This window comes from Strigops habroptila, chromosome 2, assembly GCF_004027225.2.
Source record: "Strigops habroptila isolate Jane chromosome 2, bStrHab1.2.pri, whole genome shotgun sequence".
Classification (NCBI taxonomy): domain Eukaryota; kingdom Metazoa; phylum Chordata; class Aves; order Psittaciformes; family Psittacidae; genus Strigops; species Strigops habroptila.
Window position 1 is genome coordinate 28,510,275 of NC_044278.2, and position 27,662 is coordinate 28,537,936.

Genomic DNA, 27,662 nt, shown 5'->3' on the forward strand with positions numbered 1-27,662 from the left:
TTAAATGCCAGAGCCATATAGTGTCATTGTAGATCGGGGAGGACAGGCACAGTGTAATAGAAATAACCGCTCTTCTGCAGCAGTTAATTAGGAAAATGACTACAGGCTATGTTGAAAAAAGTTTCCCTGTAGCTATAATTTGTAAGGAGGTTACAAGGAAGATACACTCTTCATTCCCTCCCCTGCTAGTCACAATCCAAATTGGAGCAAAATACCTGTATTTTTAATAATAAATATCCAGAGCTTTGCTGCTCTGCTAGTCTGGACCCCCATTAGTAGTGTGCCCATCTACTGAAATGTCAAATGCAGTTACAAACCTGCACTTAGGTCGTGTAGTTAGTTATATACTATTAGAAAAAAAGCAAAGTTTGAGATAATGGCCAATGGCTCAAACCTGGACAACAGTCAGGGAGAGAGTGAAAAGTACTCCTTACAAGCCTTCTTCCTAGAGAGGCAGTACAGAGTGAATAAACATGATTTCCAAACCAAATCCAGTTATAGACTGGTTAGGGTTGCTTTTGTTCACTCTAAAACCCCACCAAGGACAATTGTTCTCTCTGCCATACTGAAATGGAATCAGCCAGCACACATATTTCCTTTCTCACCTTTCCAAAGAAATAAAGCTTACCAAGTTGCACTGCAACAGCTCCTTGACAGATGAGTTTATTGAAACAATTTTTCAAAAGCAGGTATTTCTGAATGTACTCCATCAATCCCAACAGTTCAGAAAAACAATTGTTCAGTGTCCGAATGAAGTCCGCATGTTACAAATTGTACATTTTTAATAACTCATACCACATGACATGAGCATAAAATACAATGATTTCTTATGTTATTCAGTATGCCAATTTATTGCTACAGTTCCCCGAAAGAGTAGGGCACACCTGGAAATAGCTCTTAATCCAAGGCTATTACAGCTATTCCCATGCCTTGGACCCCAATGGTGTTCTGATGTAAATCATCGGATTTTAGAAGTGTTTTCTTTTTCATTTACATTCAAATTAAATGCCTTTTTTTGTTTTTAAAGACTATTCTTAGATGGTATTTGGTGGGAAGTGTACCATTTGATTATTTACTACGAATACTTCCAATCATGGGATATAAAATTTTCTTCACCTTCATTTTGCTTGATATCTTTAGCCATACTGATCAGAAAAAAACCCAGGTTCCATGTATGAAGCTACAAAAACTAACCAACCCCCCCAAAACAAACACCCCCCACCCCAAAAAACCCAACCCCCAAAACCCAAAAGACACAAAAAGTGAATTTAACCAACTTGCGCAAGGAACAAGTGTCTAGAGTTCATGGGTAAGCTATTACTCCTAAAAAATGAAAGGTATCTGGGGCTTAGGAAGTGCTGTCATATATACATGTGCAATAATCACAAGTATAATACAACAATCTCCTTGTATGCCTCTAGTAAAAAATTATTAAGATCTGATTTACTTCCTGTTTTAGTTCTAAGAACAGTCTTCAGTGTTCCATATTCTGAATGCAAAAGATTTTTTGGCTATTCCAATTTGAGTGCAGCGCAGCTGCTTTTTAAAGGTCAGGTTCCATTTGAAAGCGTCTCAACTATTTAGTTCAAACGATTTTCACATATTGGAATGTTTTGACAGCCCTTTTGACCAATAATTTGATCACTTTATTGTCAAAATAAGTATTTTTGAGCAAATGAAAAGCTTATTCCAACAGTACATGATCTCTATATCCAGTGTGAAAGCGACGTGGTGGTATAAATATATGCATACATTGTATTACACATAATATATTATACACATTCCAGTTAACCATGGAACAATTACCAAGATAGATGACTACTAATCATGGGTACAAAGTATTTTTGTAAACAAGATTTTGAGAAACTTTAAGGAAAATCTGCTTTCTGGAAAGATGACAATATTGGGATTCCATTTTTGTTTTCAAAGAAGTAATTTTTTATTTTTCTGTTTTTAAAGGATGCTGTATATAAGAATGCACTTTGTATTAAAACAAAGATCAATACTTTACAGTTTAAGAAACTTTACATATGTACATAAATTACACATCAGGAATGGTTTTAAAGCTCAAAATGAGTTGTCAGAAAAGTCTACTTTCCTTCTATTAAAATCTTTAACTCTTTTACGTTGTGATCATTTGCAACTGTCACAGCATGATCCAGTGCTCGGATACTTGCTAGAAGCTTTATGATCTGCTTTATGTGCTCCCTGAAAAAGAGGAAGGAGAAGTCAATACGGGAATGGAATGATCATGCACGAGTTCATATTTCAGCAGAAGACTACATTATGAATCTACATAGCAAATCAGTTTCAGATAACTTCACATCATCCTCTGCTCCCCTTGCTCAGTCTGATAAAATCAGCTGGGTATCAACTTTGTACTGAAATTGAAAAATGTATTTTGGGAGTAGGAATTAATCATACGATATGGTTTAATATGAGGTGCAGTTTCATCTCAAGAGAAAGTCTTGGATTACTTATGGTACTGTGCAATGAGTCACAGCTCTCTTGATGAATGTTTCACCCAAAAAAGAAAATAAAATCAAGGCAGCAAGTATGCTTTAATGCATGCCTTAAAAAGGTTGCATTACAATTCAGGTCAATCTAGGAAGCTTAAGAGTGAACTAACTGTCAGGAGGACTGTACTACTTCAGCTGTCAAGAACAATTCTGGTATCTTGCTTTGAGGATGGACATGAAATTTAGACTGGTCTCACTAAAAACAATAGAAGTTTAAAATCAATTGTAAAAATTAACTTAGCTGATCTGTGAAAAAGCATCCAATGTTTGGAAAACCTAGAGATAAGTAAAGATACATTTGGCAGGAATGAATGCATTTTTAGTTCAAACAACTGTACTAGGCTTTATAAGAAAAGATAAGACATTCTTCATTTCTGCTGCAGACTTACTTCATCTGCTTAATGGGGCAATGGCAATAGATTTGTTAAATACCAGGAAAAAAGTAGGACAACATAAGACAGAAATTATATTAGAATTCACTAGAAAAAAAAAAATTAATTGGATGTTTCTCTTCCAATGCAAAAGTTTTACCAAGTTATCATTCCAGCTGGAAAAGAAAGTTCTTTCGGATTTAGGAACAGTCTAACAAAAGAGAGAAAGTTTTAATCTCTACTGGATTCTCTCTCAACTCCTGCATTTCAATTCCAGTATCATGCTAGGCAGGGCATTTTGGTTTTAGAAATGAAGAAGTAACAAGTCCTTTTGGAATTTGAATCATGGGGAAACTTTAGTTGGTATGTGACGCTCCTAAAATACTTTGGACACAAAGTTCTGAGGCATAACCTGAGAGCAGATAAAAGCAACCTAGTGTGGCACAAAGCTCAGTGTTCTCTGAAAACGAGATGATTCATATGTCACAGCCAAAGTGACTCTAAACACAGAAGTGTTTAATAACCAACACAGCAACTGGAAAAAAAATTGACACCAGAAAAAAGAACAACCCAACCCTCGTAACCAAGATTTCTCTGCTACGGTTTAAGGGGAATTTCTGACTCTGTAATTCAGTGCTGTGCATAAGATCAAAAAGGGAAAAGGATCTAATCCCCTAGAGAGCCTCAATAATTGAAGAGTAATTCAACAATGGCTCAAGCAAATTCAAGAATGATTAATGCAGGTAGCAAGGGGGTTTGTCTTTCCAGGTTTCAGGTTTGCTGGAACAACAGAACTATTGGCCTTGAAACCTCTGCTTCCCATGCCACAGCACAGGAATAAACAATCTTCCAGTCTCATTATAGTCCTGCATATCAGTGCAACAACTTGTTTTTTAAGTTTATGAGTGTAGAACAATACACCCATTTCAGGTTACTTGGCCAGCAGAAACACTTATGGATCTAATCCGAACTTTTAATTATGCTGGTTATCAGATACCAGTCAAATGACTCTTTGATCTAGTGGAAAACAGGTTCATCCAGCTGGCTGTGTAAATAAAGTCAGAACTTTTGTACTGTATACAAAAGCACAGTTTGTAATTTAGAAGCCATTATGCAGGAATTGGCAACAGGCTCACAAGGTGGAACAATCCAAAACCAATAGCTACAAAATCTGCCAGAATCAGTGACACTAAGCAGCAGTGCAAAACATACTACAAATGTTTCAAGATTTCCAGCAGCTGCAGTTTGACACCTTAAAAATCTCCCCATCTACCATAGCATAACGTTTAAGTTTGAATTCAAATAAGTTTCAGAAGACATGCAGCACTATAAAGATATTTACCCATGTTTGAATGCATCAGCAAAACAACACAAAGCACCAAGAACTGCAACTGCGTTAACTCAAAGTAAGTTACCTCGCATTTCTTTTCTCCACATCAGAGCAACCAATGCTGTTTCTATAAATTGTATCAGCCAGATGAACAAGGTATCTACAGAAGTTTTCTAGCTGAGAAATAGTTTTGTCTCCTTTTAGATTAGCAAACCACTGTTTAGGAAAGCAGGCAATTACCTAGACATAACAGGAAAAATAAAGTTAAACACAACGTAACAGAGCTTTAAAAGCTATCTAACATGATTTGTGAAGCCTGCCGCTTAACGCTGCAGTGACAAGGCCCAACTGAGTGAAACACTGAGAAACCTACCAAAAAAAAAAAAAAAAAAATCCAAAAATTCAAAATTCAAGCAGTAAACCACTGAAACCAACACTATACCTGAACTATCTACAAGGATGAGCCAGAAAAGGTTCCTTCTTTTGTTTTATGTATTAAAAAAAAAAAAAAATTTCTATTTTTCACTGACATTTCAACTTTGGGATATGAAAGCCAAGATTTTATAGGTAACCTAAAGTTTTAACTACTTTTTTTCCTTCAATTACAAATCATTTTAAACGGTTTCATTTTACTTACACTTTGAGCTTTCTTAATGCTATCCTCTCCGTACTCAGAGTTTTGAAAAGCCATAAGTATGTATCGATTTAGCAGACCATCTATTGACAGTTCCTGAAGAGTTTTGTTTGAAAGGATTCCATACCACTGGAGAAAGTTTCCTAATAACTGAAAATACAACACAGGGAAAATAAGTATTTACAAATGTACTGAAGCAAGGACATTGATCAAACACTCTAGAGCTTTTCAAAATTCAACAGCATGGCCAAGCAGTGGAAATATGCCTTCTGTTAGCTTCAAAACTATTCAGGATCCATACAGCACCAGCCTAGAGTGTTGTGAATTCTCATACAACCACCACCACCATCTCAACTTTGCTCATGTTTTGCACAAGAAATCATAAAATAAGGATTAAAGTTTTAAGCCATCTTGTTCTCAAAACCTGGTGTCAATGTCAAGCCAAGTGATGCCTAGCATATGCCATATGGGGGCAAATTCACAGCAACCTTGTCAACGAAAGCCCCAGCATACCCTTACGTCCAAGGCACAAGAGACACAAAGTGTCACCAGGGATGCTGGCTAAGCCAGCTGTACCGCTGTTATTCCCCACTGGCGTGTGGCCTGTGAAGAGTTGCTGCTACCCTCATACAAATAAACCCAGCAAGCAGTGTACAGCTGAGGCACCTCATCAGGAAATGGTAAATAAGCACTTGCCTCCCAGCTTCTATTTCTGCTCATCTTTGATGCTGTAACTGACTTGCTAGTGCAAGAGAGCTGTATTTTTAATGCTTCCCTAAAGTAGAAGTATTTATGCTGTTACCACTGTTTTAAGCTGCCCAGGCTCCAATAGATAGTGCCAGAAGCAGACAATTTCACCCTTTAAAGACACACGGGCCCTGAACAAGCAATCTGTTTTACTTTTAACAGCAGCATTTTAATAAATGAGCTTTGTGCATTTTTTGCTCTAGGCAGCATTTATGAAGTTGACTTTTATTTCAAAGTGAAAGAATTCAGTGCCAAATATTTTAAGTAAATGAAGTGACTGGAAGCTTATTAGGAATACAGTCTCCCTCACTGCTGCAATTTGAATAGAAAATTCCGGATAAGAGTTCTGTTTGCACAATCATGGAGATCAGCAGCTCAATCACTGTGGGTCTCTGCCCCTGGCAGTGGGATTGGAACTAGATGATCTTTGAAGTCACTTCCAACCCAAACCATTGTGTGATTCTATGACTCATACTTTACTTTCCTGTGTAGTTGGGAATTAATTTACTTCACAGCCTTTTATTGAAAATAAACTACAACATAGATTCTTACAGACCTTTACAAACTCTGTATTGCACGTTCCACACCCAGAGACTTTTTCTTTTGCACTCTTTATCGTTTCAATTAAACTCAAGATTACAAATGCTCTTATACTTGACAAATAGCAGCAAGCTTTTGAAAAGGAGCCAAGTTATTTTCATGGAGATTCTCAGACTATATGTAAAAAACCCCCAACCAAACCAAGCTCTCTCATTCCAATGTAAATGAAACAAAAGCAGCATATTTTATTCTGACAATGACATTAAGCACGACATTAAAAAAATATAGGTTTAGTATGCTAAGTAAACCCACAATGTCCAAGTTAAAATGATGGCACTTTCACTGGCAACTTTTTGAAGAGGGCACAGTGCATTATCAGAGACTAAGAACCCTAATTTAGAGTTCTTTCAAATGAAGTTAAAGCAATTTCCATCTACCATTTTCCACAGATTTGAAGGGGATTTCATTGCTACACCGTCTAGATGAAAGATTTACCAGATGTATTTACTGACTTACCTTAACAGAGGACCAAAACTGACGCTGGAAAAACAAATATGGACCAGAGTTCTTGTTTTCTAAGATGCTGGAAAGTAAGAGATTTCTTTAATGAACAACCAAGACCACCTCTGTCTGGAGTTTGCTGGCTTCCTCCTTCCCCAACACAGTTCATCTCTGTAAATATTCCCTTCCATCCTGTTTGTCTTTGCTAAATCCTCACAGCATGATAACGAAATATCTCCTGTATCCAGCCAGTGAACCATACTGGGAAAAAACCCCTGTTAACTATGGACAGAAGACATCAACTTGCAAATAAAGGTCTAACACCATAGTTGAAAGCAAACTTACTTTTTTGGATATAAGGGCATGAATACATCATCATCTAGTGTTCTCCTCATTCTTAGCAACAATGCCTTTAAAAGCATCTGAAACAGATAATTTCATTTTTTAAAGTGTCCAATGCACTGCTTAGTAGTTAGCCACTCAGAAATTGATTTTCAAAGCAAGAAAGAACATTTATGACCCTAACAGCCACACAGAAGGCATACATACTTAAGCACATTATATATATATATATATATAAAATCTTAGAGAAACCTGTAGTAATTAACAGAGCTGAAATTTGGTGCTTTCAATAAAAACTGAAGGCAATGGAACTACTTTATAGTTAAGCCTGGCTACACAATTAGCTTCTGGGAAGTCAGGGCTTTTGTAATTTTTAGTCTTCTAGCTTCTCCATACACATGCGCTTTGGCCTATCTCCACTATTCTAAAAGCAATTCATACACAGCATCAGCTACGGCACCTGAACTCATGACATCAATTCTTGTATTCACAGAAGTAAAACAATCAAATTTCAAGGCAATACATTTGAAAAGGTTACAAAAATCTAAAAAAGAGAAAAGCCTGACTATTTGTAGCTGACCCTTAAAGCAAAACTACAGGTCAACAAGTCTTAGTACATTTGATATCTCTTTTTATCTCTAGCATCTATTTTGGGGAGACTTCACCAAGTTCCTCCTCCTAATTTATCACCACTTGACTCTCCCTGACAAGGCTGCAGAGCATCAAATAATTGCAAAATTCTTTCTTGCTCCTCACTGAGCATGCTGTGTTCTCCAATATAGTGTAGAAAGAATATATTCAAATTTCTCAACTTATGCAAGACATTTAAGACAAAACAACTTACTTGTGTATTTTTGTTTTCTGCGTTCACCACTGAAGGATATCCATCTACTAGTTTCTGTACAATTGCTACCATTCTGGACGTCTGTGTTGTGGAAAAAGGATCCCATATATTTTCAGAAATCACTGTAAGAGATTAAAGAATTGCTCCACTTTGCAAATGCTCAAATACAACTACTAACAACAGCTAGTTGTTAGTAATTTAGTACTTAGTAAATTAGTTAGTAATAATTTACAAAACAGTAAGACCTGAAAGCACAAACGTCAGTTTCTACACACACCTCTTTCTGCCCATTCTCTTTCCAAGACTATACCTGTTAATTTAGGAAGAACAACTCTCTCTACAATGGTAGGCAATAGTGAAATATCAGCATCATCTTTCACTTGTTCCTGTTCTTCACAGCCATAAAACAGCAATGATTCAAACCACAGCATAGTCTCAAAATCTCGACACTTGCCCTAGTGAGAAAAGAATTGAGGTTAGATTTCTAAATAGAGATGTGCAGTCAACACATTAAAGAAAAAAAAAGAAGTAAGAGTAGTATATATGCAAGTATGATATACTCACAAAACAGAACAAAGCGATTTTAGAACACTTTAGGAGGTATGCTAGCAGGCAGGGCAAGCAGCAATTGAGCACAACTCAAACCTAGTGCTTTTTGTTTACATGTCAGATACTCATCTGCACTGGAAATTAAACAAAAAAAGAAATAGTGCCTCAGGACCAAACAGTCTCCTAACCTGGCACAAGGGCGGGCAAATTACTTCACCTGCTTTGGCTCCCCTACTTCTGAAGCAATGACACTACTTCCTTCAGAAACAAGAGGCAAGCCTGATTCCTGAGAAGTGACGAAAATATTCTGCCTAGAACATGCATTTACGAGAAACACACATCAAAGGTGCAATTTACTTTGCTCTGCAGAAGTGTGAAAGAACCACTGTATAGAAGCTTACGTAGAAGTTGCTTGCAGAGGACCTTACCTCCAAAGGAGTCCAGATAAGCAGCTGAAGTCTGATTAAAGGGTTAAACAGCTTTGGTAAACAGAGGCCAATGTAGGCATCCTTGTAAGAAGCAAAGTACTTCGAGCGCCAAGCTTCGAACTGTGACTTAATACAATCAATTGAGTAAAAGCTTTCCAAAACATCTTCGAAAACTTTGCTGGATTCTTTCAATATACGATCTGGGAGGGAGAGAAAGAGTAAGAAGTTTATCACCTATTCCCCATACTACCTCTTTCAAGAGGGACTTTGATGCTCACTGGCATAAGCAAACTCTATAAACAAGCAAAAAAACCATCATGTTTAAAAGTTCTGTTACTTTTGCCTCAAGTATACACAGTAATAAAAACATGAGCACATGATTAGCCTCTGATGTACTATTTTATCACAGGTCTCACAGGTCTTGCTTTAAATGTTTCATACAATTAGCGCGTACTGGGCTGCATTCAAGCGTGGATCTATCTTCAAAGCTGGCCTTGCTCTGCTCTGGAGGTCAGGACTTCCAGGTCCCTTCCAACTCAAATGATGCTGTAACTTTGTGCGTGCAAGTACAGGGGGGCAACTCAGATAAGCTAACTGAATCAGCATGTCAGACTGAGAGGGCACTGGCAGACACCATGCTGTACTGCTGAACATAACATAGCTGTTAAACTGGGCAACTATAACAATCCCTTAGCACCTTCCTTATGTTTTATATTTACAGTACCAGTATTCTATGCAGTCCAAAACATTTTCTCCATGTATTACTTTCCTTTCATCTTTTCTACTTCCCAGGGTTAGTTTCATTTTCATCAGTCATTTTTGCTGCAGCCAGTTTTAAATGTTCAGTTATAGTAGTAACCTGTAGACAACTAATACAAGTAGTAGACTCAGAAGGTAAAGACAGGCCTGAGGGAAGCATAAGATTATGTCATATAAACACACTTTTCACACTGGCGTCAAGAAGAGATGCTACAAATGAAGTTAGCAGGCTCTAAGTGCATCCCTCTGTTCCATATAGCTCACTGCTCATTCTGGACTAACATGAGAGCTATGAATGATTAAAAATAAACAATCTTTAGAAATACTATGCTTACTCCTACAAAAGGCTTTAGTACACATAAAAGTGCCAAGCTGCAAAGAGCAATTCAGCCATGCTGAATTTTTAATCTAGATCATTTAACTTAGCAAACTTAATTATAGCACCTAACAACCCTGAACAGTTGCTCTGTTTATCAAAGAGCTCTCCCTGCACCCACAATTTTGGTAAGTCAGCCAGCAACTAAAAGTGTGGAAACTGTTTGCACTTCTGAAGGATCCAACCGTTAGACAGTTCATTTAATTGCTTTTTTAATCTGTTCACACTTTGGATCTCCACAGCCTCCTACAGCAATGACTTTGGCATTTTTATTACACTCTCTGTGGGAAGTGACTTGTTTACTTTAAACCAATCCTACCACTTCATTTCATGCCCCCTAGCTCTCATACTGTGAAAAGTCAACATTGTTCTCCTAGCTGAAGATTGTAAAACTGTTTAATCCTCCTTCATACACAACATAAGCAACTCTTTATGTGTGATCCTTGCTGCTCCCCTTCTCCACATTTCTTCTAAACTGATTAAATTCTCCTTAATCAGAGAGAATTACAGTTGTACTCAGGTTCAAGATAAGAAGGGTACGGGATTACTATAGTGATGCTCCACTTTCTTCACTACTGGTTTCACAGCAATCACTGGAAATGTATTTTAACTGCTGCTGTGAAAGAGGAAAAAAGGTTTCTAAAGGTTTCTAAATCACTGAGGTTTTCAGAATTTCACATGTAAAACAAACAGATGTTTGAAGAATGATAAACTATGTTACACAGTAGAAGGAAGACCGTATCCACTTGAAGGTACAAAATCTTACTGCTTGCCAGCAAAAGAATGTTTTAATTAAGGAGAATCTCAGTAAGGATGAGGTACTTCGCTGCAAGCTGCACAACAGCCTGGTGAAAAAAGACCGTTTTGGTCACATTGATGATCCAGCAAAGAACAGTTCCCAAACTTCCTCCAAAATATGGTGAAATATATGGATAGGGCTGTATTTGGATCAATTCTTTTTTTTTCTGCCAATTTTTCTGTATTTTGTTACATAAAGCTTCAGTAGCTTTGCTAACCTCGCTCCATGTTGAAGTTTGTAATATCCGTCGAAGTTTCCTCATCATCGCTGGAAAGGCCTTCAAGGTGATCTGCCATCTTCCCAGTTTGCTCTCTTGCTTGTCTACGACGAGCTCTGAAAAAGATCAGCAGCATAAACTAGTTATTACTGGGTTTTTTTACCCCCCCGTGCAATGAACAGACCCACCTAAGCTTGTCATAGCTTTCAATGCAGGGAAATCCAGGCTAAAAAACCCCCCACTTTCACTACATCACCACGTCTATGTTGCTGCCTCAAACAATGGAAGGAAGAGAAATCAGCAGAGACCAGACAGATATGGAAGGGGTTTACTATGCATTCTTTTAGTGACTTTATATCAGTATCACGTAATGGAGCCTTGTTTTGTATACTTGCATGGTAAACTGGGATATGTAAGAAAACCCCTGCCCAGCTTCAGTGTTTCTTCCCTTTGCAGGGAAGGAGCAAACATTGCTACTTACATTAGTAAGTCACACGGGACAACTGTATTCTGCAAGCAAGCAAAGACTCCTAATGGACAAGAAATCTCAGTACTTTACCTTCTAGCCTCTCTTTCTGCAGTCCGGCGCTTTACTTGTTCTTGATAGATCACTCTGTCTCGTCCAAAAGATTCAAGATTTGGTGCCATCAGTGCTTTATCTGTAAAATTAGATGGATGAAAATTAAAATGCTTATCTATGATTATATAAATGTGTTGCAGGCAGTTTCATAAGAGCCTTTTACCTACTTTAAACTAAGAGTAATTTGAAGTAGAAAGTTGAAGTTTTAAAAAAAGATGCACCCAGAAGCCTGAATTTGCAAGTACAGAGGTTAAAAGAGGAAGTAGCGGGGTTTGGAAAAACCTCCACTTGAACAACAAATAGTTTTCACCATACCTCATTCTCGTCCCTCTCACAACAGTGCCCAACTATATAAAAGTTAACATTTAAAAGAAATAGCTTAAATTGAAAATTCCACAACAAAAGGTGCTCCTTACATAAACACGCTCACCATGTATCTTTTGAAAAGAAAACGAACGAAAAGGCAGGCAGAGAAGAGTCACCAGAGCAGGAATATATGATATTTGGGAGTTCTATTCACAGTGGTTTTGAAGTTTATATGCTTTAGACTGCCTAAAGTTTTAAACACACCAAAATCTACAGGAAAATAAACAATCTTCCCTCCTCTTTTAAAGCTGTAATTCGTTATAGATGTTCCTGATTATAGAAAACACCACCACTAACCAATGAAGCTGATCGTCAACCAGCAGCCAGACACAAAAGTATTTCCAGTTCATCCTTTTCAGGTAAATTTTAGAAGTGGATTGAATATTAGCCAGTGGTCAAGCCCACCCACTAAAATATAAAAATCAAAATTTAAACAAAAGCCTACCCAAATTTCAGAGTAAATTTAATTTTCTAAGTAAAAGTATTTACAAATCCATCATTAAAAATATTAACAATGATCTATGTAAGTATTCCAAATCCATACTGGAACTACTAAGAGCCTTAACATACTGATGAAGCCATCAGTTGTCCAGTTTTTAAAATGTTATTCCAAGGTCAGCTGCTTGTCTTTACATAGAAATAAAGCAAAAGTTGACAGACAAACTTATATTCACTTCTAGCCCTTTAGTGTTCTGACACTGCATGAAGAAAAGCAGATTGTCTATGTCTGTACACGCATCAAATCAACTTCTGGCATCAATTCCTAGTTTCTGTGGTAATTTCAGAGACAGAACTGAACTATTTCTAGATACAGTGAAATTCATTCTCAAGATTCCCAGATACTAAATAAGATCTCTCTTTAAAACGCAGCCTTGACAATGACAACTATTTCCACCCCATAATTAAATTCCAGTCTAAAATAATCCATTCTAAGCTTCTTTTAGGAAGCATGTTTCTAGTACATTAGGTTTCTAATTTTTACAACAGCATTTTCATAGTAAAACTGCAAGGCCTACATGTGATGCCTGGGGCTCTAAATGAAGTCCTAAAGGGAACATGTATGCTAACCACTCTGTAAAGGGATGACCAGCTCTGATGCCCTAATACTATCACCCTCAGTAAGTTCTATCTAATGGTATTATCAAAATTTCATCTCTGGACACAATGTGACAGAATAGGAAATGGCTTTTATTATAGGATTTTATGTCAGCAATAGGACAGACAAGAAAGCCATTTTTAAAAACAGAAAGCTCTCCAAAGCAGAAAGATGACTGCCAATAATATGATATTTACCCATCATTTAACATGCTGAATAAAACCTCCTCCAAGGAACGTGTATTTCCATCCAAGTTAACATTTATACTTTTGTAGTTTCACATACTGAAGAGCAATCACCACGAGAAAACTCCTCATTGAGAATCCCCCATCCACACACTCACAGTAAGCAGGTATTTTAACTGACTAATCTTAAATTGTAGGGTCACTTTATATTAATCTGATTCTTAACAATGGCACCAGTCTCTTCCAGTTCTTTACTTTTACCAGTTAAGTGTCTGAAATGAATACTTATGCTGCCTACAAAATAGAGCATTAGACAGAAATCAGCTCTAGCCCAGTGCATCATGGCTTTGTACAGAGTTAACTGTAGGTGTTATAGGAAATTTATAGATGAGATTAGGAAAAAAAAAGTCCTGACACAAGAGGAAAATCAGGAGTCACATGCTACCACTACTACCACTGCCACCATGCATACATTTCCAGTGCTAGGAAAGAGAAAATACAGTTAGGAGCAAAAGAAAGGAGAGGTGAAGTCAAGAGTTATGAGTGGCTTTGAGTTTAAAACAAAACAGATTAGAGAACTTTTATCTAAACTTGCTTCTACCCATCTCAAGAGTAAGGATAAACATTAAGACAGTCATACTTTAAACATTTACATTTAAATTAAGCCATACTAAGTAAAACAAGGTTGTTTAATGAATAATAAAAACCTTCAAGATGGACTGACTTGAATGGCTTGAAAACTCCGAAGATTCATCTTTAATATCATCTTGTCGTCTTTGGACAAGGCGGGAAGCTCGCTGTTTGTACAGCTGGTGCATTGCGGACTCAAGTTCGTTAATCAGAGGCACCTGTAAAAATACAACACACTACGTAATATCAAGTTCTTCAGGTGCTTAGTTTCTGGGGTACCATACTATTCCGAAGCATAATGCTGTCACTGTACTTCTAGCAGCACAAACTGTTTCCTTTTACCCACTGGTATCATTTGGACCAGTAAATATTTCAACGTGACAAAAATGCATGCATTTAAAGCTGACAGCTTTTAACCGCAGAAATAGCATTCTCAAAGTAACTTCTGTTGACTGAGTGAGTCTACAGAGTAAGACAACCATTTTAAAGAGTTGAAATGTTACCTCAAGTACCTTTGCCTTCTCTACCAAGCATATTACATACTGTGTTATGGTGCTTATAACTCTCAGACCTCTCTGTTTCCTCTCTACTTTTAAACAAGAATGTAGTAGTATTCTGTACTTTAATGAGAAAATAACCTGACTGTATACAGTAAAAATACCCCAACATGAATCTAACCTCCTGAAGCCAGCAGCTTTTGGTTTGCTGTAACTCTCATTAGCTTATGCTGAAATACTATCACTGAAATGCAATAAACTGCTGCCTAAGCATGTTATGCCAACAGGTAATTCAAATCAGTAAAATCATTGAAATTAAAATTGTACAATTCATGTGCATTATGCATTAAGTATAACCTTTGAATGACACAGACTTAAAGCCAGACCAGACCTGCCACTTTGCCTTTGCTCCCCTGCCCCCCAAAGTGGACTAAATTTCAGTAGCAACTATAACAAAAAATGGGTGATGTGGAAACATCTAGAAATTTCCTGACATTAAATATGTCAGATTCGCTGCACACTTTTGCAAAAATTAACTTCCTGGGACAAATGAAGATTAGATTATTATAAATATTCAGATGCAAAAGAGAACTTTCACAGTCTCTTAATTTGGAAAGGCAACTCCTTTTGGTATGAACACTTACGTCCTTACCTCCGAGACATGTGCTTAGTCCACAGTCTTACAGCCTTTTAGCTCAAATATTTCATTGCTGCCTACCAACCAGAATTAAGGTGGGTTTTTTTCCAAAACAGAAGATAAAATCAGAAATTGTTTCCCAATATAATTTAAAACGTGACTCAGCAGCTATTAAAGAAACTCCTCCAGTAAAATGTAAGATTGTGAGATCACAGCTACAGGGTCATTTCAGCTATTTGATAATGACACATACATCAGAGGAGATATCAAAAGGATGAAGTATTAGTGCTCTGTGGTATAAACTGGCCTGCAGGGATTAAAATAAAAGCAACTCTGCACCAACTCAAAATACACACATCTTTTGGAGAAAACAGAGTAGAGAGAAATTGAAGGTCGCAATATCCCAGCGCTGGAAGTGTGTATTTGGTATTTAAGACAATTTTGGAAACAGAAATGTTAAAAAACCCCAAACAACTAGCTTTACTGCAGATTACCACAAAAACTATAGATTCTTCTCTTAGGAGTGTACGAGGAATTCTAAAATTGACAAATAAAACGAAATTTTCAAAACATCCCTAGGAGTTTTTTCTATAATTGCCTCGGGATTAAAAAACCCCAACTATGTATTCAGATACATAAATCCACTCAAAACACTTCCTACTTAAAACACAAGAGACTTAGAAGCTGTTGTTCTTCTATAATCAATACTGTGGTTGATGAATAATTGACAATTTCCCTGACTACTAAAAAGCTACAGCTGTCATTTATTGTTTTATTTAGTCAATACCTTAAATTCAGTGGTTTGGGTTCTTTTTAATTCACTTTCATTGTAAACAGTGTTAAGAGGTAAAGTGGAAAGCCCTCTGAATGTTTAGATGACAAGCATAATTTTAACCTACAGTCCCCCTCTCTGACACACTGTGTTTTGATAATCTGCTTTTGCAGGTAAAATAACTGTTCATCTAACTGTGCTGTCAGACACGCTCAGAACAATTCAATCTTTCTGTATCCCTTGCATATTCCTACATTCAAAATGTAAAGACACTGTTACCACTTTCTAGCCTTCTCAGAAAGCATAATTTTGACAGGAATTACTTGTGAAGGAAGTCATGCAAGCAGCTCCCGCTCCACTGGCTTTTATCATTTATTGGGGGGGGGGAATCATAGAAGATTTGACCTTTCTATTGCTTGTTTCTAAAATTTGCTAAGAGCTGCCTCATTATACTCTCCGCTGCACCTTACAAATGAACAAAGTGTTTCTAACATTCAGATTCTCTTCAAAACAGAATAAAACAACATGGTTTTGCTTGGTTGGGGGTCATGAAGGATTCAGAATGGTGAATAGGTGCAGAAATAAGATGGGTAGGGGGAAGAAAGTCTAATTTATAATGTTGCTTTTGGTTCTCCAAAACTAAGTCATTAGACATACAAGAAAACTCTAGGGGAATGGACTCTTTTGGAGTAGACAAGTATATTGTGAACCCATTAGTACTTCTTCAGCAAACCACTTTCTCATTCAGATCAGTACCAATGTGAATTTGTCTAATAACCATCCCAATAAAATGAAGAGAAAGCATCAAAGCATCATATTTGAAAGGATAGGGAGGGACCTAGCTTTATACATATTTAGAGCTCATACATGTGTGTATGTACACACACATATACACACACAGTGTTATTACACACATGGATACACATTTTATATACTTATGTATATTACAACTACATACATTATGAATTATAAACATACACACTTTAAATATGTAGTCAGGGCCACAGGTTCTACAAAAAAGCTGAAGGCAATTTATTTCTACACTCAAAGAAGAATTTACTGTCCTGCTGCACTTCATTATTTCATTTAAATAAAAACTGATACCGATTTTATCACTCTATCCCCTCCTTCTTAGAAAGCCCTGCAGTGTCCTGTGAGCTACTGGTTTTGAATTTGATAGTACTTCTGTCCTGCTGAAAGCACCAAATTCCAAAACAGATTATCTGGCCAAAGAACTGAGGAATATATACGACATCATAATAAACGAAATGCTCCTGTTAAACTAACATCACCTCCTAATTTTGCAACTCATTGTACATACAGGTACTGCAGCAGCCTCCAACTAAAACCAGCAAAACTCTGTGAATGCCCCTAAGAAGCATGAGATGATAAAAATTACACCTTAAAAGTTCAATGGACTGGCATGGCAAGTGGGGTATGGGGAGGGTGGGAAGGGTGAGGAAGGTGTCTGGGTGTAGAATCCTTAAAAGACCACCTACCTGGAAAGCAAAGATATGTTGTAAGAGAACAACTACAACAAGCCTGTTTATTAAATTATCAGCAGCTAATTTGCTATAAAATGGCTGGAATGTACTTATTTACCAGTATAGCTAGATAGGTCAATAACATTTCTACAAACTGAACTGAAATTGTTACACTATTACTTCACAGTAAGTCATCATCCCAGTTTATACAAAATCTGGGAGACTAAAAGGCTTGGTTTATACTCAGAATGGGGCCTTCTAGAACAATTTGTTTAAAGAAAAGATTTGAAGAAGACAGCATGGGCTATCAAAGAAAACCTCTAGACGTGGCTTACAGTTACCCCAAAAGAAATTTAACAAGAGGTCTTTAGAAAGCAAATGCTGAATAGAGATACAGGTGTTTAACTTGTCTTCTCAAATACAAATTTATCTCAGAAAAGAATATAAAAAGGTATTTTTAAGAAGGAATTTAGACATCTGAGCAACCAGCACTGACACAGCTGAAAAGGAAAGTACCTTTACTACCCCTCAACAGCTAATGCCAACACAGACTCAGGAATACTGCTTCTTCAGTGAACAATACCTGTTTTAACTAATCAAACAGCTGGCTGAATTAACTGGTCCACACTTCCTGGGTTTGGTTCACGATACAGCTATTCTTCAGTTTACAGGATTGAAGATGGGACTCTCCCAATACCAGTAACGCTGGACAATTCCTGTCTACCCAATTAGCAACCAGAATGCTTTTATATTCTTCTTTCACACCTAACAAGCTAGGGAAGAAACAGCTTCCACTACTCAAGTAATTATGACAACTAATATATTAAGAGGACACAATGCTATTGTATTCAAGTCAGAAGACAATGAATAGCCTAGGTAGTGCTACCTGAACTTTACAGCTCCTGTGTGCAATATATATATATAAATATACATATATATATATTTTCAGGAGCTCCTGTTATATTTACAAAAAATAATTAAAGCATAATGAATAACATAAGAAAGAAAGACCAAGTTTTCAAGTTAGACATACACAAAAGCATCACACTACATGAAAGGAGTATATTTTTAAGTTTAGGTGTCTTCATACAGCTACACTAGTTTTAAAACTTCTCTCCTTCAGACACAAGAGCAATACCAAGTATGGGAAACTGCCTGGCAGAAGGAAGCTTTATAACAACACACAAAATACAAGTCTTTGCTAGTTTCTGGATTGCTTTATGAACACAGTAACAACGCTGCAATTCGGCCCTTACTTTTGTTAACCTGATATCCAACACAAGTAAAAAGTAACATCTTGAGTAAAGCTGAAATGCCAGAGTATCTACCAAAATCCTAACGACATGTAACCTAAAACTTGTTTTAGGCAATCTAAAGTCAGTGACCTCTTGCACTGTGAAAGATTGGTTTCTGATAACCAATTTGGCATGATGACAAATTATCTTTTCAACCCTCAAATAACCAAACCTTTAGAAGAACATGTTCTCAGGGGGCATTTTTCGCAAAGAGAAGGAGATGGTGTTTGGCATGTACTAAGAATCCCCTTTTTTTTTTTTTTTGAAAAAAGATGAATGTTTTTTCATCCTTACCTTTTCACTGAAACACTCAAGCAAGTCTTGGACATACCCTCGCATTTCTTGCAAAAACTTATACTGTTCACCAATACCCCCAGAAGACCCTTCTAATCTTTCAATTGCCTTGGTAGAGTCCTCTCGGCTTTGCTGGTGTTTCTCATATTGCTGCCGATTAGCTTTGTGCAATTCTTTCATAGAGTCCAACCTGAAGGGCAACGGATAAATAGCAAATTTACATCCAAAAGTCTGTATTATTTCAGACCATTGAGATATTAAACAGACAGTGCAAGTGCCAAGTCTATATACGGGAAATACTGCAAAGACATATTCTCTAACTTTTATCTGCCACTTTCTCTCCTGTCTAAATATACAGCAAGACTAATGGTTTAAATTAATTCTCTAGACTATGCTGAGTGCCTTGCACTGTCCACTACCTTTTTACAGCTTTTTACAGGAGGTGGTAAAATAGTGCAAGGCTGGCCCAAAAGTATAACTGGGAGGAAAGGTTTGGGGTGGTGGTGGTGGGAGAACTAGAGCTTATACAAAGCAGACTTATTCCTCTACTAACTTAATGCACTGTCAAAGGCTGTAACACTACAAGAGGCATACAAACCAATTTTGAAGACATGTAAAGTGCAAGTTGTTCATTACAAATGATTTCTCACTGCAATTGGGTTGTTCATTCGGTAGGACCTTTTGCGTACCTGACAAGCAGATTACAGTGTTTAAACCAAAAAGAAAACCCCTGTATACACTAAAACTTAAACTGTCTCCTGAAGGCGAAAAATCTGATTCAGTTTAAAGGAATGCAACTTGATAAGCTAAACCCCTCACTGGCCTTTCCATTCTTGACTATAAGCCTGTGCAGTGTCCAGAAGATGCAACTCAGACCTGTCTTCAACAAGATCAATGGCCTCATATTTAAAGCTTCACTTCCATAGAAGCAATCCAAGGAGATTTTCGAAAAAAATATCAATGTCATCTTCACTTTGAGCCTTTTTTGTTTGCCTTTTTTTTTTTTTAATGGATGTGCCAGTCAGTACTTTTCCAGCGATGAAACTCTGTGTTTGCTCACCGAGACTAAAAGACACCCGAGGAACAGAAAGCTAGGGGACAGGTCTTTAAGTCTAAAAAGATGGTCTGTCCTACCTGTCTTTAAGCTGTTTCTTTACCAAATCAATAGTAACAGGAGTCATCTCATTACTGGGAGTTTTGAAAGGAACTGTATTATCTGTTTTTTGAGACTTGGTTTCCGATGATCCATACGCAGTGTAAGTGTATGGAATGCCATAGGATGAACCATAAGACAGTGTCTGGTAAGTGTTCTGGTAGTACAGATTATTCACTTCAGCAGGCTGACTTGGTTGAACCTAATGAAAGAGAAAATGCAATTGTACTCTATTAGATTTTAAAGAAAAGAGAAACTTCCTTTCATATCACGTATATGTTATAAAGCAAAAAATGCAGGCAGCTACATTTACAAAATGTAATTCTCAAGTGAATTTAAGTGTAGAACTTCCAACAGAAACAAATTCACCCAGATGCACGTTCTTAAATGGACACATTTAAGTATCTTTGTATTATCATATGAAATGACAATTTTAACCAGCCTATAACTCCAACAATAACCAAGGGTTTGGGACTATACTAGATTTTGCTATGACTATTTAATAGAATGACACAGGTTTAGAGTCAGTGTGTTTCGTTGTGATTTTGCTGAAATGTGGGGTGGTGGGTTTGGTTGTTGTTTGTTTGTTTTAAAAGACAACTATCCTCTTAAACTGAGTGGCAACTTCACTATGAGTGCACAGGCAATATATGGTGCAACCTGCTACTAATTCCAACTCTGAGCTGCAATGCAAGATACAGAAACAAAGAAACACACGCTGTTTACACAGACTCTACGAATCCAATGACAAACAAGAACAGAGGTCTCTTCAAAGCGGCATTATTCTAGCTCTGGTTTAGGCTGCAAATGCCTATTAACAGCACCACAAACAATCAGTATCTACCCAGAACAAAGACTAATGAAATGGATACCACTGGATACTTAAATCTGACCTCTCATTTTTCTTTACAGAATATCAGAAGTTACACACCAAACTTCTCAGATGAAACAGCCTTCTGTAAGCTGCTCAAGTTTGTAATGGATTTAGCCAACATATGCAGAAACAAACCAAAAAGAGTTCACAACTGAATACGTGCCTGAGGTATGTTGATGCCTTTCCGTATCTGTTCTTGCTCCCATCTACTGAGTTCTTCATCTTGTTCCCCTGCCACCAGCGCTTCGTCATCACTTCCTTCAATACCTTAACATGAGTAAAACAGACAGGTAACAAAAAAGAGAAGATAATGTATTCATAGTAAGGGCCATGAGTGCAAAACCTTGAGAGACCATGCTTCGGTGGGAACGTCCCAGTGCATCCTCCTTTCCTCTTCATGAGGAATTAAGGATACTAGCCTGTGAATTATTATCACAGAGGTTCCACTTAAAAAATCCAATGGGTAAATTTGCAACTAACTGCTGGTAAAATCCTCTAATGTTAAAATCATATCTATCTCACTAATTCTCTTTTTCCAGAGTTATTTTACCTGCTTGTCAGCAAGAAGAACGCTACACCAAAGAACTTATGTTTTTCTTTTCCAACTATATACTTCCTAAAAAACAAAGTACAGGAACAATACTAACTGATTCTTAGTCTAAGTTTCAGAAGAGTCAGAAGAGTCGTGTGCTTCTCAGCACAGGACCATAGTTTGTGCTCAAAATTTATACGCAGATTTCCATTATGCAGTACTTTTCCTTAGAAATGGAACACAATTCCAGATTCATGCCCATTTGAAAAACATGTTTTTTAAAAATGTTGAATGGGAGCACTTGCAGTGAAACAATGTGAATATTTATCAGCTGTCCTTCTTAAAAGGTTTTACCTATTTCCTCAGCAATCTTTTGCCTTTGGGATTTTTCCTTCACTGTAAAAACTATCCTCCTCTTCTCGTCATCATCTTCATCATCACTGGCATCATTTTCATCTTCTCGAACAAGGCGGCCTTTACCTGGTTCACTGTCAACGGGGGTAAAGTCTCCCAGCTCACGAGCCATTTGACGCTTTTTCCTAGCGGCATGAATAAAAGCAGCATCTGGAATTTCTCCTAGAGATAGATGTTTGCACCATTAAACAACCACTGCAACAAAAACTTATTATTATTCATCTCTGCCAACCTATCAAATCAACTTCGCAAATGGAAAAAAATGTGACAAAGAAAATCCATACTCATAGAAACATTTGCAACCAACTTATATGCTGCATATGCAAACTTTCTGAACAGAAACCCTCAAAGCTAGGATATTCCCAAAAAGCCCAGCTCTGCTTCCAGCAGCTCATGCCATAACTGCAGGAGCTTGATGTTCCTATGGGAAATATTCCTTAAGAAGAGGAAGTCCTTTACAGGAGCTGACCATTGCAAATGGAGGAAGAAAACGAGGTTCTTGACTGGGTCACTTCCTGCCCTGATATTGCTCCTGACTCTTTTTATTTTGCATGAGCAAAAGCCATAGGCCATTTCAACAGATGATGACGGCTCAGAGATTAAGGGGACACCAAACTGGACAAAGCTAATATGAGAAGATTGTACAATTGAGGGAAAAATAAGAAAAGCAGACCTAATTAAAAACAAATAAATAAAAAATCTGAAATGTCTAACACAAAATTAATCCAACTTATGTAAGTCATTATAAAGAATAGTCCCCCAAAATCAGTTTCTTGAAACAATTTTTACCACTACTTTGATTAGGCATGTAAAACCAGTTAAATTTCAGATTCTCTTTATACTTGAACATGAGATACTCTATTCAAGCAAGCAGCATCTTTAGAGATGCAATAACATACATATGGCACTACTTTGCAACTACCCCTGTAAGGAAGAATTATTTGGGAGTCAACTAGGAAATTCTTTTTCTCTTGAAACATGGCCGAGGCTGTGGAGAGCACGCTACCATGGGTTAGCTAACAATTTGTAAACCAGTTTCAAAAATACTTTCTCAAACTGATTTCTCTGGCCTCAGTGCCTGACCTAGAACCTCATGTCATCACTGAGAGACAAATTCCTGCTTCTGACATCAAGATGAAGCGTACTGTAGTAAAACATTTTCTCTCATAAGGCTTGTAAAGTTGAACAGGTTTGGAAAACAGCAGTTTTCTGAATTCCCAGATGCTTGATACACTGCTGGAAAGTATCTCCTAATCTCTCAGTCTCCTGTAAAAGTTGGCTAAAGATGTTGTTAACATATCAGACATACTACAAAACCAACCTGGGCGGAGAACATTCAGTGATGACAGAGCACTGGAAAAAGCCCCACCAGCTTTGGGTTTTTCTTCTTCCTTCTCACTTTCAACTTCCATTTCTTCTTCACCATGCTCACTGTTTGCAGTCCCATCTTCTTGACCTATATCCTTAATCTGTCCTGTCTTTTCTAGTGGTGGTTCTACTGGTAAGACAACAAAGCCCATGTTTTACTCTTTTTATAAAGATCACTCAAAAGTTTGTTTTATTTTGTTGGTTGGGGTTTTTTTAAGGTCTAAAAACCAAAAGTAAAAAATGATAATTTCATTGTTCTAGATCTAGTAAAATATGCCTGAACTGTGATTAAGTCACTGACATACTCTCAAAATAAAATCTGATGAAGCATACACCTCATCAACCACTAAACATTCTCTATATTGCCAAGTATTAAAAAAAGTGAGGGAACTCAATAATTAAGATCATATGTGCAACCTTCACACAGCCTCTTACGCATGTAATTAGAAAGCGTTGCCTGTGTTACGACAAATCTTTCCACATGAACAGACTCATTTCAAAAGAACCCTTTCATTTTCCTGTTGGGCTGGGTGCAACACTACCCTGCATTAGGTGGGTAACATGCAGACACAGGCAGCAGGTATAAATATTATGTAAAAAAAATGCATGAGAACTCCAGGTGCACATAGCTGAGTTTTCAGACTTCGGCATCTGCTTAGAGAATCCAGACTACTGACTCAGTAGCAGCCAGGAGGTCTTTGCACTATAACCAAACCAACTACCAAGACTGCAAAACAGACAAACAGAAAACAAACATACACTAGCTGTGTGCAAAATGAAGGATCTTTGACTGAAGTAAGAATTAAGATCCAGGTTTCCATAGATCACCTGAACATTAGCCACAGAAATGATAATTTCTGGTTTGGCTCATGCCCCACACCAGTGCATAGGCAACTTAAAGATTCCAATAAAAAAGAACCAGTGGGTTTCTTAAATGCAAACAAAGCCTTTTTAAAATATTTAAGATTTTTTAAAAACTAATTTTATTAACTTAAAAAAGGGCAATTTTCTGCACGGGACCATGTTCAAGTCTCACATGCTTCAGCTATACCATTGCTATCTTTAGATCATATGCCTCTCAGCTTGTGCTCATAGCACTGTAGGTTACTACTCTACACAAAAAATCCCCTAACTGTAAAAGGAATCATTACACTTTACCAATGAGCTTCCCAAAAACCAATAGCATAAGTACAATGAAATATAAATCCCAGGCTCCACCCCAAGCTCTGGAGGACTGTACATTGTTAAAAGATCCTTCTGCTCCAAAATTTTCATCCTGTCATCTTAATCAGCAAGTCTAAGATCCAAGTCCTCAAATAGGCAGCTGTTGAATAATTTACTTAATAACAAAGAACATCACTCTTGCTTATCCCAAAATCTTCCTTTTCAAGATGTGTTACAAGGACACATCGTGCCAGATAAGCACCAGACACACTTCTAAACTAATTTAATTCCTTCTTAATTCCATAGGGAGAAATTTATCTGACATGAACAGAGCTGCAATACAGAAACTACTGCAGTCTACTGGCAACTGTATACGTAGCTGACAAGTTTCATCCTTCTACATTCATTTCCACATGAACTCTATCAGCTTCAGAACAACATCTGTAAGGTTTAAATGAACACAATGCATGCCTCAGTTCTAAATGCTAAATCCTCTAGAAGACTAACAATTCATCCTGAAAACAAGTAATTTGTGTCTACAGGACTTAATCTTTTCCATTACAAAAGGTACTGTTAGCTTTGCAGTTACCATCTGTTGGAGAATTGACCTCTGTTCTAACTTTTGATTTTTCAAGATCTTCTTTGTATTCTTTCTTCAATTGTTTTACAATCTTTTTGCTGTAACTTGACTTCTTCACTTTAAAAACTTCTTCAGTTTCTTTAAAAGAGAAGTTAGAAAACATTACATTAGACCTGCCAAGAAGTATACTTACCTATTAAATCTGTTAATTTTGTACCTAGAACTTAGTAAATGCCACTAACAACATAATTTAAGGTGACTTTACATTTGCACTGTTGCAACAAAACCAGTCCCATACCCTTTCATGTGGACTCATGTCTACCTCATTTTTTGTGGTCATTTTCATGTGTATTCATCCCACTCACAGCATGGACACAGAAAATAAGGCAGAAGTTACACAACAGAGTACACGCATGGTCTACTTTTATCTAACTGTAGTAACCTTCTTTTTAAAAACAAACAAAACCAAGCTCATCCTTCACTGTGACCACGTGTTTCGAAGAAAACAACATGAAGCCACAACATTTTGGGTCAAGTCTTTTCACAGCCACACATACACACAATTAATGAGTAAGGGAATGGCTGGTTTTGGTTGTACTACCAGTTCAAACACCTGCAGCACTACAACCTACCAAAAGGTATGCAGTAAGTTTAAGAACTAAACAGCACAGGGGAATGAATAAATAAATAAATAAATAAAATCAATAATCAAAGTTTAATGTAGGAAACCCACAAGTGTCTGGGGTTTTTAAGTCTATAGCGTAATTCCATATTTCCAGTGTTTCTGTCAAGATTTCAAATCACTGGTCTTAAAATCAATGTCCAAATGATTACAATACAATTCCTTCTAAGAAAATTCAATAATTCTCCTGCTGACAAAGGGTGTAAGAAAAATACATTCCTCATTTTATTCACCCTAAACTTCTGGGATGCCACAAACTCTGGAGTTTGAGGAGTGTTTTTTGATAATTTTAAATAGGTAATAACTATTATCCACAATCAGACTGAGTGTGAACAGACCAATTCATGAGCATGGTACCTGCTGGAACCCAGCAGAATTATTACCTAAAGCACTGTACAAATACAATTATGTTATTTTTACAAAAGCTTTAGTCCAGAAACTGCTCAACCACTTTTTCCACCATTTGTGAAGGTTAGCCTAACAAAACCTCGGGGACAGCTCGATGAACTAACTCTGCAACAAAGCACCGGTGGCTTCACATGGAGTTTGCTAGGATAACAGGCAGTCCAACCTGTGAACACCAGCGCATCAGATGGAAACAAACTAGGCACCAAGCCGCCAGGATGCCCCCAACCAGCGCTGCAGGTTCTGCGGCGGACGGGGACGGCTGCGCAGGGGCTGGGCCTCGTACCTGCTGCCGCATGAACCCAGGTCAGAGTAAAGCCCGCGCCCTGAGCAGCAAGCCACACGGGTGCAACAGGCAGGCACCAGCAACACCGAAGCAGGGGCAATCTGCCCCGCCATACCGGCATTAAACCCTCGGGACATCACCGCCGTGCTGGGAGCACGCTGGCCCCGCAGGAGCCGGGTCGGGCCCGGCGCCGAAGGCGACTGCCGATGGGGCGCTCCCTGCCCCGCCACGCCGCACCGCACCCCCCAGGGCTATACCCCTCTTGTGCAACCCCCATCGCCCCCACCCCACACGGGGCAACCCCACTGCCTTAAAAACACGCAAAACTAGAGGCCCGCTCTCCTGGGGGGCGCAGGCGCCGGGCGGAGGCCGGTGCAGGCTGTCCGGGCCCCAAGAGGCGGACAGCCCTTCGCCTCACCCTCCTCCTCGTCCTGGAAGCTGAGCAGGCTGGCCCGCGGGACCTCTTTGTTCTCCCGCGGCCGCTTCTTCTCCTTGGGACGCCCGGTCCCCGGCAGCCCGTTGCCCTGCTGTTGCTGCGGCGGCGGCGGCGGGGGGGGCAGGAGGGCGGCCGTCGGCAGAGCCCCCAGGCTGGTCCTATCGGCTCCCGTCAAGCTCAGCCCCAGGCCGAGAGCCGCGCCGTAGCTCGCGGCGCAGGCGAAGGCCGCGGGGCTGCCGGGCAGCGCGAGGGGCACGCAGCCGGCGGGCAGCGGCAGGAGCCCGGGGCCCGCCGCCAGCGCCATGGAGGCCTCGCCGGCCCCTTCCTCTACCGCCCCGGCCTCCGGCGCCGGCTCCTGCGGCGGCTCCTCGTCGCGCTCCTCCTCCTCGTCCTCCGAATCGTTCCGTTTCCGCACGTTCACTCTCCGCGCCTTGCGGAACATCCCGCCGGACACCGACCGCTCCGCCACCAACCGCTCCCTCCACCCCGCGCCGCGGCCCAGGCCCGGCTCCCCGAGCATGATAGCCGCCGCAACGGCCGCCACAGCGCCCCCTGACGTCCCACACCCGCCGCCGCCAACCTGACAACGGCGGGCGGCCTCCCGACCATAGAGAGGCAGCGGGGTCGGCGGATAGAGCGTGTGCGGCGTGGAGCGTAGAGAGCTCGGCTAGAACGGCCCGCCTCGCCGCCCGCCACTCCTCCCCCTTCCTTTCCCCGCGGCCGCCGCTGCCGCCATCTTGCGTCGAAGCAGCAGCGCCACCCGGAGGCGCGCGTCACGGGGGGGCGCGGTGCGCGAGCGCTGCGCCGGGGGGGGGGAGGGAAGGCCGTGGCTGGTGCGCCCCGGTTACAGCAGGGGGTGTCCCCCGGGTAAGGGGGCGCCGAGCTGCCGCCTCCCCGTCCCCGCCTGTGCGGGCTCGTTGTTCGCAGCAAGCCTGAGGACGGGCACCCGGAGGAGCCGCGCAGCGCTTGTCCCTCG

General features: G+C 39.1%; 1 protein-coding gene across 3 annotated transcripts; it reads right to left on the reverse strand.

Annotated features, from left to right (window-relative positions):
- Window positions 1-632: 632 nt before the first annotated feature.
- PAXBP1 (PAX3 and PAX7 binding protein 1) lies at window positions 633-27,218 on the reverse strand. Of its 3 annotated transcripts, none has more exons than XM_030477639.2 (18): window positions 26,669-27,218; window positions 24,887-25,015; window positions 23,087-23,260; window positions 21,706-21,927; window positions 20,983-21,086; window positions 19,927-20,147; window positions 18,793-18,982; window positions 13,908-14,031; window positions 11,516-11,615; window positions 10,957-11,072; window positions 8,806-9,005; window positions 8,139-8,283; window positions 7,829-7,950; window positions 6,988-7,064; window positions 6,658-6,724; window positions 4,858-5,004; window positions 4,306-4,460; window positions 633-2,208 (listed from the first exon to the last, which is right to left on the reverse strand). In XM_030477639.2, the coding sequence occupies exons 1-18, from the start codon at window positions 27,204-27,206 to the stop codon at window positions 2,091-2,093; spliced, it is 2,949 nt and encodes a 982-aa protein (XP_030333499.1). In that variant the 5' UTR covers window positions 27,207-27,218; the 3' UTR covers window positions 633-2,090. The 3 variants fall into 3 exon arrangements, 2 of the variants coding, with proteins under 2 accessions (XP_030333499.1, XP_030333498.1); XM_030477638.2 differs by having other exon boundaries at window positions 23,087-23,263; XR_003990279.2 differs by lacking the exon at window positions 6,658-6,724 and having other exon boundaries at window positions 1,683-2,208; window positions 23,087-23,263.
- Window positions 27,219-27,662: the final 444 nt, after the last annotated feature.